Here is a 21,718-nt window from a genome sequence, read left to right on the forward strand (position 1 = left end):
AAATTGAGAAATAAATTTACTATCAATAAACCCCATTGGGACGCATGATTATGTTCTAAAAATCATTAGTCATAATTTAAATTTTATCGAATTTTATTTGTCCTAATTAGTTTTGGGCCGAATTTTTATTTGTTCGAATTAGTATTTTGCATAATTTTCATTAATCCGATTTTCTATATTGCAGAATTTTTATATAACCGAAAATTCACACCACAGAATTTTTATTTCTTCGAATTTTTATTTATCACAATTTTTATTTGTCAGAATTTTTATATGCTCGAATTTTCATTTAACATAATAGGCATTTTAAAGAATTTTTATTGGGTAGAATTTCATTGAATAGAATTTTCATTTATCCGAATTTTCAAATGGCCGAACAAACAATCGACAGAAATTTCTATTCAATGAAATTCTACCCAATAAAAATTCGAAGAAATAAAAATTCTGTGGAGTGAATTTTCGGTTATATAAAAATTCTGCAATACAGAAAATTGCTTTGATGTAAATTATGCAAAATGCTATTTCGAACAAATAAAAATTCGGCCCAAAACTAATTAGGACAAATAAAATTCGATAAAATGTAAATTATGACTAATGATTTTTAAAAGATAATCATGCGTCCCACCCCTTTTATAAAAAACTTTTGTCTAACCAAAGTTTATTTTTACTACTTAAATTCCTTACCTTTTTTTAATTACATAGTTTAATTACATAGCAGAAGTTATTATGATAATAACAAAAATCAAAAAGATAAAATATAATAAAATAAATTGTATAGAAATATAGAAGTAAATAAATAAATAATAATAAACAAATAAATAAATAAAAAATAGAAAAATATCGAATTATTTAATAGAAAATAGAAATATACCTTAAACGTCTGACTAAAAACGATTTTAACTACTTAAATTCCGAATTTTCGAACACGGAGAAAAGTGGAAAAACGAATAAAATAACTTTTATTACTTTAAAAATAAAAACTGAACTGTCCGGAGTTTCTGCGCATTTCTGATAGTTTTTAACTTCGAAAATAGTACAAAATTTACTATTTTCGAAATAATTTTTACTATTTGAGGTTTTATTTTTAAAAATAGTAAAAGTTACTTTATTTGTTTTTCTATTCTTCTCACAAATGTAACGCACATATATAATCTACAAATAAATTTTTTTCTCCAATGGCATTAGTAAATTTTTTGCATGTCTGACTGAAAAACTACCGTAACTACTTAAACTCATTTCCCCATTGTTTTTTTAAAATAATAATAATAGAAAAAAAAACTAAATTCATTACTGAATTTTTCGTGCAAAATATATTTATATAAAAAAACTGTTGTCTTTGAAAATTTACATGCAAAGATCGCTACTGTCAGATATAAGGGGGAGTCAAGTAGTTGTTGTAAACAAGAAGTTTATCGCGACTTGAAAGGGTTAAATGTATTACTCCGCAGGTGGCAAGGTAAGATAAAATAGGGGTCGTATAAGTAGTTGTCATCTCGTCCTCGTGTAACAAGGTTCGCATACTGATGGATTCAATTTCGACATATATATATATATATATATATATATATAATACCATCGTTAAACTTTATATTTATACACTGAAAAAAAAATTTATTTGATTCAAATAATCCATTTCTTTAATATTATCAAATATTTACTTGAATCAAATAATTTTTGTATTTGAAAAAATAATTTTTATATTTGAACCAATAATTTCTGTATATTTGTAACGATAATTCCGCAGAAAATTATAAGGTATTAAAAAAAGCTGCAACGCTTATTATTTTAATCCAATTTTGCTTATTTTAATACCAAAATGGATTAAAATAAGCAAAATTGCACTGAAAAAAAAATTCTGGTTAGGCTATATTTAATATTACTTTCTAGTTATGTTAACCAGAATTCTAGTTGAATTAACTAGAATTCTCGTTAAAATAACCAGAATTCTGGTTAACCTAAGCAGAATCCAAATGTTAAATATACCCTAACCAGAATTCTGGTTATTCTAACTAGAATTTTTTTTCAGTGTGGATTAAAATAATAAGCGTTGCAGCTTATTTTAATGCCTTTTAATTTTCTGTGTCCTAATCTATTTGAAAAAAATACTATTTAAATACTATTTTAAAAAATTTTTCGAATAAAAAAATAATTTTCTTGAATCAAATAAACTTTTGATTGATTCAGCTAAAAGTTTTGTTAACTTTATGCATTTATTTGGTATTTATTTAACAAAAATTTGGTTACTTCAAACAAATTCTAAATATTATAAAGATATTATCATTATTGGTATTTTAATCATTTTAATTATAATTAATTATAATAAAAATAATAATAATAATAATATTGTGTATAAATATGTAAAATAAATAGAAAAACAGTTTTTGAAAAAAAAGAGTGATGGTGTCCGGGGAAAGTGCGAAGTGCAGGTATTATAGAAAGAACAAAAAAAAAGAGAGAAATTTTCTAAACTCTGATGTTTTATCGGGGCAGGTTAGTTTCCGCCTTTGTCATCGTTGAGCCATTCACTTTTGAAATGCATTGTCCGCCTTCATCGTGACAGCTATATATATATATGTATCTTCCGTCAACCTAACGGAAAAGTCTTGGTGCTTAACACCGCGGAAAATCGTTTCAGCCCCCAGAAATAGTGCTCGATATATATATATATACACACACACACGTGGGTTATACTAATGCCAAAGGATTTTCACTATAAATGTAAAATCTCAGATTTTCACATATAATTCCCTTTATTATCAACTCTCATTGTTAACCCCTATTCTTTATAGATAAAATTTTTTTTTATATTTTTAATTAAAAAAAATATATTTTTTGTATTTTTTATATTTTTAATAAAAAAATACTTTTTTATATTTTGAAAAACATTATTTCTAATGAAATAGTATTTTTATATTTTTAATATAAAGTACTTTTATATTTTTAATACTATAAGTAATTATACGTTTTTAATATAAAATACCTTTTTATTTATGTTAGAAGTACTTTTTATTGGAAGTACTTTTATAATTTTTAATGAAAAGTACTTTTGTATTTTTAATACAAAGTAATTTTTTATATTTTAATATGAAGTAATTTTTTATATTTTAATATAATGTAATTTTGTATTTTTTATTGAAAAATATTTTTGTATTTTATTGGAAGTAGTTTTTTATATTTATAATAGAAAGTATTTTTATATTTACAATATAAAGTAATTTTGTATTTTTAATATAAAGTACTTTTGTATTGAATGTACCTTTTAATAAAATATATTTTTTATTCTATTTAAATACTTTTAATAAGAAAAGAAAAAAATTGTTATATAAACAAAATAAATATTTAATAAAAAAATAAAAAAAACCTTCTTTTAATTAAAAACATTTTTTTTTTTTTTTAATAAACTATATAAAATATTTCCTCCGTCCTATATAGATAAATATAATAAAAAAAAGTATGTCACATAAAAATTTAAAAAAAAATATGCAAAACACACAATTTTTGCAAACAAAAGCAAAAAGAAAAAGAAAAAAAAAATTGGAGAAAGGAAAAAACTAAAAATAGAGAAAAAACACAGAAGATATTTGATAGAACCTCTGATAAAGACCTGCCACATGTCGAGGTCACTGATGACTATTCCGGGATCCACTCTAGAATAGTAACAGCTAAAATTCTTTCCTATTATAGCATATTTCTTGTAAAAAATACTGCAATTTAGCATTGGAGGGTATCCACAGCCTTTTACGTTTGGAAATAGTTTCGCACCAGTGAAGTACCATTCAGAATCATTTCCCATGAGACCTGAGGGATATATTTTTTTTTCTATTTTTTTTTCATTAGTTACACAATTGCAACCGCAAAAGTTAATAAGTATTTTACTCTCGTCTTCCCTTATTCCCGTAAATTCCAACTTTCTTCAAAAAAAAAAAAAAAACATTATTTTTTTTTATCAAATAAATATTATTTTTTATATTTGATTTCCGGGATGAAAATCGTTTTGCTATTTCATTTCTTTTTTCTAATTTTTGTTAATTAACTATTTATTTTCTATTAATTTAATCAATAAATTAATTTGTTTTTCAATTTTTATTAATTTAATCAAAAAATTAATTTATTATACATTAATTTCTATTAATTTAATCAATAATTTAATTTAATATTTAATTTCTATTAATTTACTATTTTCTATTACTTAACTATTTATGTTCTATTAATTTAATCAATAATTTGTTTTTCAATTTCTATTAATTTAATTATTAAATTAATTTATTATTCAATCCCTATTAATTTAATAATTAATTTCATTTTTTTTTCTTAACCCGTGTATTTTCATAAATAAATAAATATTAAAAGTTTTTAATTCGAAGGAAAACAGCTGGACTAGAAAGTGTTTAATTTAATAAATAAATAAATTTTTTATTTTAATTTCTATTAATTTAATCAATAAATTAATTTATTATTTTAATTTTAATTAATTTTATCAATAAATTAATTGATTTTTTAATTTCCATTAATTGAATCAATAAATTAATTTACTATTGAATTTCTATTAATTTAATGATGAAATTAAATTATTATTCAATTCCCATTAATTTAATAAATAATTTCATTTTCCTTTTTGTAGCCATTAATATTTAAAAAAAATAAATATTAAAAATTTCTAATTTGCAGTAAATAAAACAGTTGGACCATACAGTGTTTAATTAATTCATTAAATTAATTAAATTATTTATTTATTTATTTAATGAATAAATTAATTTATTTATTATTTAATTTCTATTAATTTAATCATTATTCAATTTAAATATTGATTTAATTATTAAATTAATTACATAAAAATTGATATGATTAATAAAAAATTGATTTAATTAATTAAAAATTAATTTAGCTAATTAATAGAAAAATTTTTTTTCAATAATTTAATTTTTTTTACATTTAAAAAACAGAAAAAAGGTGGAATTTTTTTTTGTCGATGGGAATCAGAGATTTATAATATACCTGTTGGAAATGGTTTTGGAAGTCCAATTTCTTCATCTTCGGTGAAAATTTCAAAATCCTCAACATAATCATAGTCCCTTAATGCCCGTTCGTATCTTGGTTTTATCGCGTTTTCGTCATCCTCAACACCTCCTCCTCCTCCAACTTCTCGTCCCTCCTCAAATAATTCGTCGTCCGTTGTATTTATTGGTCGTTTGTAATTAACGCGTATTTGCGTACAATCATACAACTCCTTGGTGCAACCTTCTCTACAGGATGTCCATGAGCAGTTACTCGCACCTAAAGATTCACAGGCGTTCCTTCTAATCATCATCATTCGTACTTAGCAAAAAAAAAACTTACATTCCTCCTTTTTTTTCTCTTTCGTTTATTTAATTAAAATTTAAAAAAATAAATTGCTTCCTTAATTAAAAAAAAATTGTTCTTTAATTGTATAACTTATTTAGGGTTTAAAATATTTTTCCTTATGTGAAAAAATTTTTTTTTTATTAATTTTTTTAGAAAAAAGGACTAAAATAAATTCAAATTAAAAAAATTTTATTAATTTTTAATAACAATTGAAATAAATATCAATAGAATTAGTAAACAGTAATTATTAAAAAAATAATTAAATGTTAATTAAAATTAAATAATACATAAATTTAATTTATTTTAATTATTTTTAATTTGTTTAATTTTTGTAAACTCGTTTATTATTGTAAATAAATAAATATTGTTTAAAATAATTTAATAACAATGTAATGTATAACAATTTAAACAGTAAAAAAGGCATCTATCAATTTGTCCAACAGAATAATATTCATTAAGAAAAACATAGAAAATAAAAAAAAAATTGTGTCTGCAATAAACAAAAATTTTTCCTTTTTTGGGTGTCATTATTCTCTTATACATCACTCACCACACAAAAACAAACTCAAACAACAATGATTCATGCTTTTGTGAATAATGGTACATTTCCTTAAAGCTGTCAAATTTTTCATATTTTACAAATAATAATATAAATAATAATTTATTTAATTATTTATTTAATAAATAAAAATAATTTACTTATTAAATTTTATTTATTTATTTTTTATTAAAAAAAATTTATTGGTTTTAAATAATCCTTTAATTGACCTATTATCAAATAAATATTTATTTAAATAATTTAGTTTGTAACAAATTTATTAAATAAAATTATAAAAAATTGATTTATTATTTTTATAATAAATAAATAAATTTTATTCTCAAATAATCGATTGTACAATTATAAAATAATCAAATTTTTTTTTATTGTAATTCGAAATTTGTTCACTTTTATTATTATATCCCGTTTGCTTTGAATTTACGCTTCATTCAAGCCAATTTATTATCGCATACAGTAAATTCAAAACAAATCCATAAAATTTCAATTCTTAAAAGAGAACACATTTGATTGTTATTGATTTCGCATTTTTTTTTTTTTTTTTTTTTTTGCTACTCCGTATTTTCATCTTTTTCAAGAAAGCAGTTCACGGTTTGCTGAATGTATCTCTCGACTCGTAAAACTATTTTTCCCCGATTGAAGATTCTGTGAAAATGCTTTTAAACTTCAATCTATATATATAAAAAAGAAAATTCCAAAAAATGAATTCCCCTTTCGAAAAGAATATATAAAATCAAAAATTCCAAGAGAGAATAGTTCAATTTTCTTCTTTATTGATTATATAAATATAAATTTTTTTCAACTTTTCGCATGATGAAGCAATTTTTATAGCAAATATTCCATATATAGAAACAAAAATTTATTTATAAAAATTATATTTCAAAATTTTTTTAAAAATAATTCTTTTAATTTTTGTTTAATTTTTTAAAATTATTTAAAATTATTTAACATTATTTAAAATTATTTAAAATTATTTGATTAAATTATTATTTTTTAATAATTAATAATTTATTAATATTTATAAACTTAACTTTATATACAAGAATCACTTTGATTTAAAAATAAAAAAAAAAAAAAAAAAAAAAACTGGAAACACATCCCATGGGAAATCATGTCAATAAAAAATAATTAGGAAAATGCCTTTTGTGATAGTATCAAGTTCTCGCGTATCATGTAATAAATCAATAAAAAATAAGAGAAATAACTGAATCAATACAAATATATATATATAGTATTACTAGGTTAAAGATTAGAATATTTGAATAAAAGTCATACAATAAATTTGCTTTCTCTCTTCTTCTTTTCTTTTTAGGTCAATGTAAACGCTAATTTTCCAAATGTCATGATAAATTTTATCTTTTGTTTCATTTATTTCACAATAATTAATTTTCTAATTAGATGCGCGCAAAACTTTACAAATTTCTTGTTATCGCGATTTTGTGAAATTATTTGAGAACTCCGTGAGGAAGATTGAATCGCATAGGCTTTGTTCAATTACAAAACAATCTCCTATGATAATCAATATATCATTTAATATTAATTAAACAGGAGGACAAACATATAGATATATATATATATATATTCGAGGAAATGATAATTCTCTATGGAATTATAATATAATTGCTAATTGCTCTTCAAATGAACCAGTCATTATGTAATTTGTCATTGACATTTGGAAATGATCCAGTGCGTGACTTATGTAAATTTCAAGTCACCCGGTTCTAAATATAAATTCCCTTTATATATATATAATATATAATTTTATTCAATTTCTGTTGGATCTTCTCATTTTTTTTAATTATTTTTAATCCTTTTGAAAATAGGGTCAAAATTAAAAATCGGAAATTTAAAAAAAAGTAATTTTAAATAATAATTTGGAATAATTAAATAATAATTTCATAATAATAATTAAATAATAATAATTTGTGACGCGCTATGAAAAAAGGGACTTAGAAGCAACAAATTTGAGGTTATGTTTTGAAATTTTTAAGTGAAAATACACAAAGAGTATCAATTTCCAATAGAAATTATTAATATTTAAGTCTTCATTACATTCAAAATATTCAGTAAAAACTGATTTTAAGTTTACAATTTTACATAAATAAAAAGAAACTTTTAATCAAGATAAAACTATAGTAAACATAACCTATAATTCATTTGCTTCTAAGGTCCCTTTCTTCAAAGCGCGTCACATTTAATAATAATAATAATTTAATATTAATTAAATAAATAATAATTTAATAACAATTTAATAAATAATAATTTAATAATAATGATAATAATAATAATTAAATGAATAATAATTAAACAATTTTCCAAACGAAAATAATTGAAAAAAGTGACTTAAATTTCAGTTTCCAGTTAAGGATAATAATTATGAGGGTACAGTTGAAAGTAAATAAGAAGAAAATTACTTCGTGATCTATCGTTCTTGACGGTAACTAAGCGTCAAAGATGGAAGACCTTCGATAAATATTTGTTAACAAACAAAACGTTTTTTGGTTTTTCTTTTTTTTTTTTTCTTTTTTCATAGGGACTTGTAATTTAATCACATATTTTCTTTTCAAAAGGGCAAAGAAAATGGAGGAATCCTTTTTTTAAGGTGAAAGGAAACTGTTTATTTTTAGATCATCACATTCCTTGTGCAAAAAAAAAAATTGTAAAAAAAAATATTTCACATTTTTCACTATACGAAATAAGTCGAGTAAATAATTTAATGATAGTTTATTGAAAAAAAATAAAAAAAAAGAAAATAATATTTAAAAAATTTATAAATAATATTAAAATAATATATATTATAAATTATAATTATAAGTATAACAATTGTAATAGAAAAACAGTAAATAAAAATAATCACAATAATAATAAAAAAAAAAATAGTTAAAATTGTAAAACTTTGTAAAAAGTACAAAAAATAAAAATTTAACTGGAAGAAAATCTAATAAAAAAATATTTATTATTATTTCTGTTCTGATTAGGAATATAATAATTATAATTATGAATAAAAAAACAGTAAATCAAAATATAAATCTAATTAAAATTTAGTTATTATGATTTCTGTTCTGATTAATAATATATTAATTATATATAATAATTATAATTGTTATATTTATAATTAAAATGTAACAATTATAATTTAAAAAATAACAATTATAATGAAAAACAGTAAATAAAAATATAAATCAAAATAATAATAATAATAATGAAAAATGATTTCTGTTCTGATTAGGAAAAAAAAGTAACTCAATTATTCGAAACTAATAATAAAAATGGAAAAAAAATAAAAATAAAAAAAAAATATATATGTTGGAAAAAAAAGAGTTGAGCATTAATAGAAATCGAGTGTTGGTCACAAAGCATTTTAAGTGGAAACAAGCAATTTCGGTCAGTCGATCGATTCCTTCGGCACTTCAATACACATGGTAAAAGGGGAATAGTGAAGATCTGAGGTTTCTAGGCCAAGATTTGTTCCTCGTTCTCTTAAATAATTTCCATAAATTTTTTCTTCAAAATTACATTTTTAGAAAAAAAAAGAATTCCCCCATGATGAAACAAAATCAAATTTTTTTTTTTTTTTAATTTATTTCATCTTTTAAAAAAAATTTCCTTTTCGAAGAAAAAATAATTTTCTTTCTTTTTTTCTTAAAAACAAGAAAACTTAGGTGAAAATTTATATTAAACATGGGACTAAAGAAAATAGAGAAAAATATATAGTCGAGAACCTGGTGTTTTATATATACGTATTTTGACAGCTTTAAGGAAAAATATATGCTGATTTCTTGAGACAGGAATGTGTCTCCTTAGGAAAAAAAAAAAATATATATATATAAGAACAGATGAAAATTCGTATAACTTGAAGTGACATATTTTACCATTATTTTGGAAAAAGGTTGGGTATATATGGTTAGAAAATATGGATTCTCATGCATTATACATTTGTCGCATTATGCAAACACACACACATGCTTTTTTTGTCGAAATTATATGAATACTCAAGAAACGATGAGACATCTTGAAGGGGGGTAAAAAAAACAGAACGTGCAAAAATTTTGTTATGTACAAAATAGTACGCTCAATTTTTTTTTCTTAAATATTATATAAATAAAAGGGAAAAGTGTTTGACACATTTTCACTCTTCGTTTTTTCACAATAGAAATATCAAAAATTGTAATTATTATATTTATTAATATTATTAATAATTATATTGATTAAAATTATTAATTATTATTAATTATAAAAATTATTAATTATTACATTTATTAATAATTGTATTATTTATTATTAAACAAAAATATGAACAAAATAAATAATATATGATAAAATTTACTAAAATAGTGAATAAAAATTACGCAGAATCTTTTTATTCAAAAACAAGATTCAAGAAATTTTGTCTTTTAATAATTATTAAATTTCAGAATAGAATTTAATATTGGTGAGAAATTTCAAATATGTTTATAGTGTCTCAACAACGGGAGAAAGTTTGACTCAAATATGGAAATGTACTGTGCGGGAGATTTCAACCCTTAATACTCCACTTAAGCCACTTTTCCATAAACTAAATAAACCTTTTGAAATGAATAAACATTGTATTTTCAAAATTTGCATATACTTTTGAAAACATTTTCCTTTATGAGAATAATAAGAAAATTATTTTACTTTTCATTTATTTAAAAATAAAATAAATTAAAATCAAATTAATGCCTCTTTGTAATAAGCAGTTGAAAAAAAATAATTGTTTAAAAATTCTTGTAAAAACATTAATTTTATTTTTTTTATTAATTTACTTTTAATTAATAATTATTTAATAATATTAAGAAAATAAATTTTTTTAATTACTAATAATAATAACATAATAAAAATAATTATTATTATTATAGTATTTAATTATTGTATTATATTATATTATATTATATAATTATTTACTTATTTGTATAAACTATAAAGGGATATTAATTATTATTTATTATTAATTAACAAAAAATAATTTTTTTCGTAATTAATAAATAATAATTATTCTACTTTTGGGAAAAATTATGTAATTAGTGACTCCTATTTCATATTAATAAAAAACGAGAGAGAAGAGAGTGAGAGAGATAAAACACTTTCCTCATTATTTGGCTATTAAAAAGAAAATAATCCCCCGACGTGTTTGCGATTTCAATAGGATTATTTTTTTTGTCCATAACGTTTTCCGACTCTCAAAATTGAAGTCGCGTTTACACTTGAATGCACTTGAATGACAAAAGGTAAGCGACATATATTCATACACACATACACATATAAAATATATTTTATATGATCATATATTTATATATATATACACACAATTCAAATGAAACGTGCAGATACAACATATATATGAAAAAACAATATATATATATACATTATACACTAAAACAAAATTTATTTGATTCAAATAATCGGCTACTGAACTATTATCAAATAAATATTTCCTTAAATCAAATAATTTTTAGATTAGTCAATTCAATTTTATTTGTTTCAAATATAATTTTTTTTTAATCAAATACAAATTATTTAATACAAAGAAAAATTATTTGATACAAAGCAAAATTATTTGGTACGAATAAAAATTATTTAATTCAACTAAAAATTATTTGGTTCAAGTAAATATTTATTTGATAATAGTCAAGTAACCGGTATGGAGGCAAAAGATGCAAAACAAAAGTTCCTATTCTCAAGAACCCAAGTTATTATTTTCCCAAAGAATATATTTTTCCAATAAACGGTTTTTTTTATTTATTTATTTACACTTCAAATTTTTCAAATTTTTAAGTGCAACTTTAAGTCAGGAAACATTAATTTGTTGTAATTTTCATAAAGAAAATTAATTAATTAATTTTTTATTTTATATTATTAATTATATAAATTAAAATAGAAATTTTTTTTTAGAAATTTTATACTTAAAACATTTTATTGTTGGACTTTGGATATTTTGTACTTTGAAAAAATAAATTTTGGATCTTTTTGGAATTTGTTTTGCTTGAAACTCTTGAATTATTTTGAATTGAAATAAAATTTTCATTTTCACATGACACAATATAGTGACACATCAAACACATGAATTTTTTGGTGGGAAATTTGATTCGTCACCTTTTCGAGACTCAACATCAATGGTGATACATTCAGCCGGTTTTGTATTGAATTCCATGAAAATCGTTGTGAATGCTGGATCGATGACGAAGGGGACCAAGAAGAGGAAGGCGAACAGGCTGAAGGTGCCGAGGAGAATGAAAAACGCGGTTGTGTAAAATAGTAATTTTTGTAAGAATGTCTGTTCCTCCTTTTCGTCCGCCATCACGATATGCTATGGCAGTGTTGGCCTGGATGATGATCTTTAATAAGATCACGCCCCGTCGATGCGATCGAGACGTCCCACGCCGAGGAGGTCACCGATCTGTGAATTTTTCCCATTTAAATTCTTCAAATGCGAAAAAAAAACCAAAAACTCATTTTCTACTAATAAAAAATTTATATTATTTCAAAATAATTTTATATCAATGTTAAAAAACATTAATTTGAAAAATTAATTTTTGTCATCAATAATAATTTAGAAATTAATTTGCAATTATACGAATAATTAATTTGTCATTAGTAATAATTTATAAACTAATTTCAAATTACCAATAATTAATTTGGCATTAATAATAATTTATAAAATAATTTAAAATTACTAGTAATTTAATTTGTCATTAATAATAATTTGTAAATTAATTAAGAAACTAATTTGCAATTATTAATATAGTCAATTGTCATTAGTAATAATTTTTAAACTAATTTTCAATTACTAATAATTAATTTGTCAGTACCAATAAATTATAAACTAATTAGCAATTACCAATAATTTATAAACTAATTTTTAAATAAATAATTAATTTATCATTATTGATCATTTATAAAATTAATTTGCAATTATAAATAATTAATTTGTCATTAGTAATAATTTAAAAATTAATTAGCAATTACTAATAATTTATAAACTAATTTCAAATTACCAATAATTAATTTGTCATTAATAATAACTTGTAAACTAATTTAGAAACTAATTTGCCGTTATTAATAATTAATTGTCATTAGTAATAATGATTTGTAAAATAATTTATTAACTAATTAGCAATTACTAATAATTTATAAACTAACTTTGATTGATAATTTATATAAAATTAATTTGCAATTATAAATAATTAATTTGTATTTAGTAATAATTTATAAACTAATTAGCAATTACTAATCGTTTATAAACTAATTTCCTATTACCAATAATTAGTCATTAGTAATAATAATTTATAAAATAAATTATTATTATTAATTAGCAATTACTAATCCTGTATAAACTAATTTCCATTTAGCAATAATAAATTTGTCATTAATAATAATTTGTAAACAAATTTAGAAACTATTTTGCAATTATTAATAATTAATTGTCATTAGTAATAATTTATAAACTAATTTTCAATTACTAATAATTAAATTGTCATCGTCATTTACAAAATAAATTAGCATTTGCTAATTATTTAATTTGTCGTTAATAATAATTTATAAAATTATTTGTAAACTAATTTATAATTACTAATAATTTAATTTGTCATTAATAATAATTTATAAACTAAATGTCAATTACTAATAATTGATATATTATTTTTATCATTAATCATTTTTGTCATGATAATTTGTCATTAATAATAATTTATAAACTAAATGGCAATTACTAATAATTGATATACTATTTTTAAACAATCAGTATATTAATTTTTACTAGTTTCCAGTAGAAAATTTCGAAAAATCAAAAAAAAAATGGAGAAAATTCTTTCCCTTTATTGTTATTTACATTTCGTATTTATAATCTTTAAAGACTTTCCTTCTTTGTGTTTTCGCATATGGGAAAATCGCCAGAATAATTTTCCCCTCTTAAATATGAAAATCTAGAAAAAAACATTTACGACATTCCTCCACAATTTGATTGTAAAGATAATTCCATTTTTCAAGATGTATTTGGGTGATTCTCTCAAAAAGAACAAATTCCATGTTCAAGGTATTTTTTCTAAAAAATATTTATTAAAATTTATAAAAATTATGCCGCCCATATGATAGCAATTAACATTATTCAATCAGATTATATATGAGTAAAAAATTGAGAATTTCGTAATATTTGAAATATTTACGTTTATGTGGTATAAAACTCCACCCTATTGAAAATCCTCACATGGGATCCTATATATGATTCCATATAGGTTCCTTCATAAAAACCGTTATGAAATCCTAGGTCGACATAGGAATCCACATAGAATTCCATGTAAAATCATATATGAAATTCGGAAACGATTTGGTGTATGATTTCATGTAGGAATTTATGATGTTGTTTCTACATTGAAATCTATGTGAATTCCTACATTATTTTCTATAATTTTTCTGGCATATTATTTTTGTCAATTTCCTTCATAATCAACTCACATCAAATCTTATAAAAAATATCATATAAAATTCTAAAGATTTCCTTATATGAAATCTTACATACAAGTTTTAATATAGGAAACCATATGGGATTTCATGTGCATTCTTACATATGATTTCACATGGATTTGAACATAGGAAATCACATGGATTTATATATAGGAAACAATATAGGATTTCATGTGATAAATTTCAGTTGACTGTTTTATACAGAAGGCAGTTAACAAAAATTAAAAATTATTTAATTAAAAATTAAATAATATTACTGCAATTTATCTGAAAAGAAAAAAATTTGTGCTTTGCAATACACCTTCTGAGTAAAATTCTCAGCTTATATAGTATTCAATAATAATCTCAACTGTGAGAAAAAAAATTATCACCATCTGGCGGCGTAAGAGTGGAATTATGATTTACATTTACATTTCCTATGTAGGAATCCATGTGAGAACATATATAGGATCTTATGTAAGATACTACATATACGATTTTACATAGATTCCTACATACATGATGGAATCCATGTAGAATCTTAAGTAATATCTTACATAAGATCCTGCATATGTTCTCACATGGATTCCTACATAGGAAATGTAAATGTAAAATCATAATCCTACATGAAATCATACACCAAATCGTGTCCGAATTTCATATATGATTTTACATGGAATTCTATGTGGATTCCTATGTCGACCTAGGATTTTATAACGGTTTTTATAAAGGAACCTATCTGGAATCATATATAGGATCCCATGTGGGGATTTTCAATAGGGCACTCCGTAACCGTGCATGAAACAAATTTTATTAAAATAATAGTTATTGCTTTCTTTCTGCAATACAATTATATTCTATATCTATAAATATATGTTCATTATTTCGCATATAATCGATTCCTGAAAGGGTAAGGCAAAATATAAAAATTTTTTTTTCCTAGAATTAAATAAGTTTTGTGCATCATAATAAACTCCACTCCGTAACCGGTCACAAATACAAGTGACAAATGTAAACAAACGTGTTTAGTGAGCATTGCGGAAGAAAACAATGTTTACTATATCGATGCGATTATAGCACACAGCGAATTAGGCTGAAAGAAAATAAAATATTCAGTGTAGAAACGATATTCATTATAGCAGTCGTCAACGACATGAAGAAAACTCCACTCCGTAACCACAGAAAATTTTGAATTTTGATAAGTAAATGATAACACTGCGTAACAAAAAAATGGTCATGTTGTGTTTATTTCAAAATTCCTGTGTTTAATGAATATTTGGGTGTCAATGAACAAGAAACTACGAAAAAAAATTTTTTTAATTTGTTCAGTTCCCTGAAAATGGGGGTTAAAGTGTCAAAAAATGGCTTTTTTGGCATTTTTTGAAGTAATATAAAAGGAAAACGTGAGGACATAGAAAGCTTTAATAGGTTTCAAAAGAAAGCTTAAACCTTCAACTTTAAGACCCAAAACTGAAATGTCATGCAATAACTGCGGGGAACCTGTATTTAACGCATAATCCCTAACGTATCATTGAATTTATTGTTCAAATCTTTGGGAATGTATGCTTGGTATAAAGCGATTCTCCATAATCATATTTGCTTGAAACTAGTCACTTAGAAGTTTTTTGGGTTGCTGATTGCAAATTTGAGGTTAGGTTTTAAAAATTCAAAATGGTGGATCCAATATGGCTGACGAAGTTTTTAAAAACTGTTTAAATTCTCTTGAGTCTTGTTACTCGGGGGTTTTTGGGGTCACTGATTACGAATTTAAAGTTAGATTTCCGAAATTCAAAATGGCGGATCCATTATGGTGGAATTTTATCATCTTCGCATATTATATTGCTAGAATTAAAATAGCTCTAGAAAGTCTTTCGATAAATTCATCGAAATTTTTTTGAAAAGTTTAAAATGTAGCAAGTAACCCGTGTCATTTTGAATTTCGGAAATCTAACTTTAAATTCGTAATCAGTGACCCCAAAAACCCCCGAGTAACAAGACTCAAGAGAATTTAAACAGTTTTTAAAAACTTCGTCAGCCATATTGGATCCACCATTTTGAATTTTTAAAACCTAACCTCAAATTTGCAATCAGCAACCCAAAAAACTTCTAAGTGACTAGTTTCAAGCAAATATGATTATGGAGAATCGCTTTATACCAAGCATACATTCCCAAAGATTTGAACAATAAATTCAATGATACGTTAGGGATTATGCGTTAAATACAGGTTCCCCGCAGTTATTGCATGACATTTCAGTTTTGGGTCTTAAAGTTGAAGGTTTAAGCTTTCTTTTGAAACCTATTAAAGCTTTCTATGTCCTCACGTTTTCCTTTTATATTACTTCAAAAAATGCCAAAAAAGCCATTTTTTGACACTTTAACCCCCATTTTCAGGGAACTGAACAAATTAAAAAAATTTTTTTTCGTAGTTTCTTGTTCATTGACACCCAAATATTCATTAAACACAGGAATTTTGAAATAAACACAACATGACCATTTTTTTGTTACCCAGTGTAACTTTTAATAATAATTCTTTAAACATGTTTTTATTTAAATAAAATGGTGTGAATATTACTGACTATTTATTTATAAAATATAACTTTTTAATAATAGAATCAATATATTTTGGAGTTGCCACAGCGAACGAAAACTCCACTCCGTTACCTTCTGTGTATTTCTAGTTTTTTGGTAAGTAAATAAAATTCTTTTTTAATAATTTTCATAATATTCTTTTACTTAAATAAAATATTGCAAATACTATCAAATTTTTATTTCCAAAATGAATTCTGTTAATATTAAAATCAATATATTTTTAAGCAGTAAACGGAACGAAAACTCCGCTCCGTTACCGCCTGTATAAATTAAGTTTTTTTCATAAATAAATAATAAATATGCTTCAAACTTGTTAATGGGGGGTTTTTGGGGTCGTTGGTTACAAATACAGTGTCAGTTTTTTTAAATTCAAAATGGCAGATCCAATATGGAGGATAAATTTTTGAAAATTTATGGAATTCGCTTGAAATTTATTACTTGGGGGTTTTTGGGGTCTCTGATTACGAATCTGGAGTTCGTTTTTCAAAATTCAAAATTTCGGATCCAATATGGAGGACGAAAAAATTAAAAACTAGTCAAATTCACTTTAAGCTTGTTACTTGAGGGTTTTCGTAGTCACTGATTATTAATCCGGTGTCAGTTTTTAAAAATTCAAAATGACGGATTTAATATGGCGATATATTTTTTTAAACTCATTATTTATGATTTTTTGGGGTTATTAATTTATTTTAATGTTATAATCAAAATGAGTAACTTTATTAAACTCAAGAGTGACGAGTTTTCAGCAAATCATATTTATTTTTCAATCCCATAATTTTTAGTTATTTATCATTTTTAGTTTATTTGTGAAATCAGATTAAAAAAAAATCGGACAAGTGCGAGTTACACTCGCACTGAAATCGAGGGTTCCGTACTCGAAGCGAACTTATTTGGTATAAAAACAAATGTTTAAAAAATATGTGTTGTATGACAACTATTATAAGTGATACAAAAAGGAACAATTTTGTAAAATTCAAGAAAATTGTTCCTCTTCGTATCACTTATATTAGTTGTCATACAACACATATTTTTTAAACATTTGTTTTTATACCAAATAAGTTCGCTTCGAGTACGGAACCCTCGATTTCAGTGCGAGTGTAACTCGCACTTGTCCGATTTTATTTTTTAAAAAATATTTTACTAAAAAAATATAAGAAACATAATTTTATTTCAACTCGCAATATTTTTATTGTATTTACATTTTAAAAATATATTGAATATTAAATTTTATCTTTCTAAGTCAAAAAGAGATAAAACTTAAGATATTGATATAAGGCTAGTAGCTGCTTGTCAAGGAAAAATCGAAAGTTATCTAAAAAATAAAATTTGTTTATTAATTCCAGAAAAATCAACTCCAATCATCCTCGCTATATTTTTTTTGTAATCTACACGTAAAAATACGTCAAAATATATAAATTTGAATCACTGTAGAAAAACTTTTTTCGATTTTTGCGGAAAAATACATTTTTTTCTGAAATTTATCATTTTTCTTCAAAAATTTGATAAAAATTGATCATCAACTCCAATCGCGCTTACATTTTTTCCCTGTATTTTTCACGCAAAAATTGAGTTTTACAGCAAGTATGAACAGTCTGGATTGAATATTGTGTGCGCTAGGGAGAATAAATCATTTTTTTCGAAATTTTTGATTTTTCCTTGACAACGCTATCTAAATTGATCCGAATCAAGTTCGCTATAATTTTCCTGTAATTTTCACGTAAAAATACGTAAGTGTGTCAAATTTGAGCTCTTTATGTCAAAAGATGTGGCCGCTAGGGGGGGGGGGTACATACTCATTTTTAGGTATTTTTCGTAAAAATTCATGGTTTTTCCTTGACAACGCTATGATAATCAACTCCAATCATGCTCGCTATATTTTTTTTGTAATCTACACGTAAAAATACGTTAAAATATATAAATTTAATTTCCTTTAAATAAAATTTTGTTCGTTTTTGGTGGAAAAATACATTTTTTTCCTAAAATTGTCATTTTTTCTTGAAAAACTTGATAAAAAGTTAATCATCAACTCTAATCGTGACCGCTTTTTTTCCCCTGTATTTTTCCCGTAAAAATACATTTGTATACTAAATATGATCTGTCTGGGTTGAATATTGTGTGCGCTAGGGAGAATAAATTATTTTTTTCGAAATTTTTGATTTTTCCTTGACAACGCTATCTAAATTGATCCGAATCAAGTTCGCTATAATTTTCCTGTAATTTTCACGTAAAAATACGTAAGTGTGTCAAATTTGAGCTCTTTATGTCAAAAGATGTGGCCGCTAGGGGGGGGGTACATAGTCATTTTTAGGCATTTTTCGTAAAAATTCATGGTTTTTCCTTGACAACGCTATGTTAATCAATTCCAATCAAGTTCGCTATAATTTTCCTGTAATCTACACGCGAAAATACATATGTGTACTAATTTTCAGCCCTCCAGATAAATTTATGTGGCCGCTAGGGGGGGGGTACACGATTTCAAAAAAACCGATATTAATAGGGTTCCGAACCGAGTACGGAACCCTAAAAATGTATAAATTTTTTGTAAAGAGAAGTTTTTTGTATTCAATATTAATCAATCAATTTTAGATAATTTAAATCCAAATCAATAATTCGAGTATCTAAATTATAAAATTTAAACGAAATTTTTCACTTTAGATTTACAAGATGAAAAAGACATTTTTATGTAAAATTTAAATAGAAATTTTCAATTTTGTATTTCAATATAAATAATTTTGTACATTGAACTCCAGATTCGTAAAAAGAGACCCCAAAACCCCCCGAGCAACAAGCTTCAAGCAAATTTAAGTGATTTTTAAAAAAATCGTCCGGCATATTGGATCCGCCATTTTATATTTTGAAATTCTGATGTTAGATTCATAATCAGCGACACCGAAAACCCACGAGTAATAAGTTTCAAGCAAATTTGCTAATTTTTTAAAAATATTGTCGCCATATTGGTACCGCCATTTTGAATTTCAAAAAACTGACGCCGGATTCGTAATCAGCGATCCCGAAAACCCCTAAGTAACAAGTTTCAAGCCAATTCAGTTATTCTAACTACAAAAAAAAATTAAACAATTATTTCACATAAAAACATTATTTTTTAAACAATAATGTTTATAAAGATTGTAACCACGTATTTTATAGACTTATTTAGGACCTCCCTTTGATATAAGACCAGTAATATTGATATTTTTGAAACATTTTTATTTCATGATATCTTAATTCTCAATTTGTTCTTTATGAGAGAATTACCCATTTATATATTTCGAGACTTTAAGTTTCTCTCTGTTATAGAAAGACTCTGAAAAAACATCACATATTTTCATGCACTTGTCTCTCTTTTGAAAAAAATTGAAAATTTCCACATTAATATTTAACTTTCTTTGTTTTAAAAAATACACAGGAAAAAATATAGAAGATAAATAGTTAAAAAAAATACACGGAAAAAAGCTTCATTTGTATAACAGAGTAAAAAAAAAGTTTCAATAGAATATAATGAAAGATTCAACTGATATAATTAAAACTTTTATTTCAGATAAATTTTTTTTTCTCCCATGATATTGAATAGAAAATGTTGAAAAGAATTTAATAATTTTTTTTTTTTTTTTTTGCTTTAGTAAATGTATGGATAATTATATGTAGTTGGCTCTCAAAGTGCAATCAGGCAATAACTACTGGTAACCATGTGGCTGACCAAAATTACTCTTACTACTGCGCAGACCAAGTGTATCTCTATATTACATTAGACCTGCACTTTGGAATACTGTAAAATTCAGTAAATTTCACTTACACAAATTGTGAAAAAAAAATTATTTTAATAAATAAATTGAAGTGAAAATAATTTTTTTTTATATTAATATTTTTGGAAAATAGTGGCGTCTGACTAAAATCGATCATAACTACTGTGTATTTTTGAATTGTATTTTTTATTTATTATTTATAACTAATTAAATTATATATTTGACAATGTGCCCAAAAACTAAAAATTTATTATAGAAATAAACTTATCTTTGCAAAAAAAAGATGTCTAATGTCTGACTAAACATTGATCCTAACTACTTGAATCCTTATTTTTAAATTATTATCAAAAAAATTAAATTAAAAAATTGGTACAATAAAAAAAAACAAAATAAATGCTATTTAACAATTAGAAACAATGTTGTATAATAAAATTTCTATTTTTATAAGAATTTTTTTTATTTCTGACTAAAAACTGCTGCTACTACTTAAACTACTTAAAATAATTATTTTTTAAATTATTTTTTGTAAATAATTAGGATCAATATTATAGTAACAAAATTTGTAAATTTTATTAACAAATAAATCTTTCATTTCGAAAACCATTTGTCTGACCAAAATCTATTTTTACTACTGGAATTTGTCAGTTTTTCATAAATGGAAAAAAATTGTGTCCGACCCAAATTGACTTTTACTACTTAAATTTATTATTTTCGTTATAATGCTTTTTTTTAAATAATTAAACATCAATTCCTTATATTTTTATATTAATTTTTTGACATAATTGAAGTCAATTAAATATTGTCTGACCAAACACGGCCTTAACTACTTATTGCCTTATTAACGTAATTATTTTCGTATTATTTTTGTATTTGCTAATTAAATATACAAGTTGGTAGTAACAAAAATCAAATGACGAATGTAATAATAAAAAAATAATTATTTTAAAAAATGTTTTGTCTGACTAAAATCGATCACAACTACTTAAACTACTAATTTTCGAATTATAATAAGAAAAACGAATTGACTGAC

The 21,718-nt window shown here is 23.2% G+C and overlaps 1 protein-coding gene across 4 annotated transcripts in view; it reads right to left on the reverse strand.

Annotated features, from left to right (window-relative positions):
• Positions 1-21,718, reverse strand: part of LOC127284568 (cilia- and flagella-associated protein 298-like) — an 83,044-nt gene that overhangs the window by 8,923 nt on the left and 52,403 nt on the right. For 2 of the 4 annotated variants that reach the window (XM_051310071.1, XM_051310070.1), the window contains exons 2-4: positions 12,011-12,314; positions 4,996-5,274; positions 3,605-3,798 (exon numbers count right to left, since the gene is read on the reverse strand). The exons of 1 other annotated variant lie outside the window; for it this stretch is intronic. In XM_051310071.1, coding sequence (XP_051166028.1) covers positions 3,605-3,798; positions 4,996-5,274; positions 12,011-12,215 — 678 coding nt within the window. In that variant the 5' untranslated portion in view covers positions 12,216-12,314. Of the gene's footprint in view, positions 1-3,591; positions 3,799-4,995; positions 5,275-12,010; positions 12,315-21,718 lie in introns of all 4 variants that reach the window. One more of the 4 variants, XM_051310074.1, reaches the window with a different exon arrangement.

This window comes from Leptopilina boulardi, unplaced genomic scaffold, assembly GCF_019393585.1.
Source record: "Leptopilina boulardi isolate dan_hultmark-lab unplaced genomic scaffold, ZJU_Lbou_2.1 LbouV2_325, whole genome shotgun sequence".
In the NCBI taxonomy this organism is placed as follows: Eukaryota; Metazoa; Arthropoda; class Insecta; order Hymenoptera; family Figitidae; genus Leptopilina; species Leptopilina boulardi.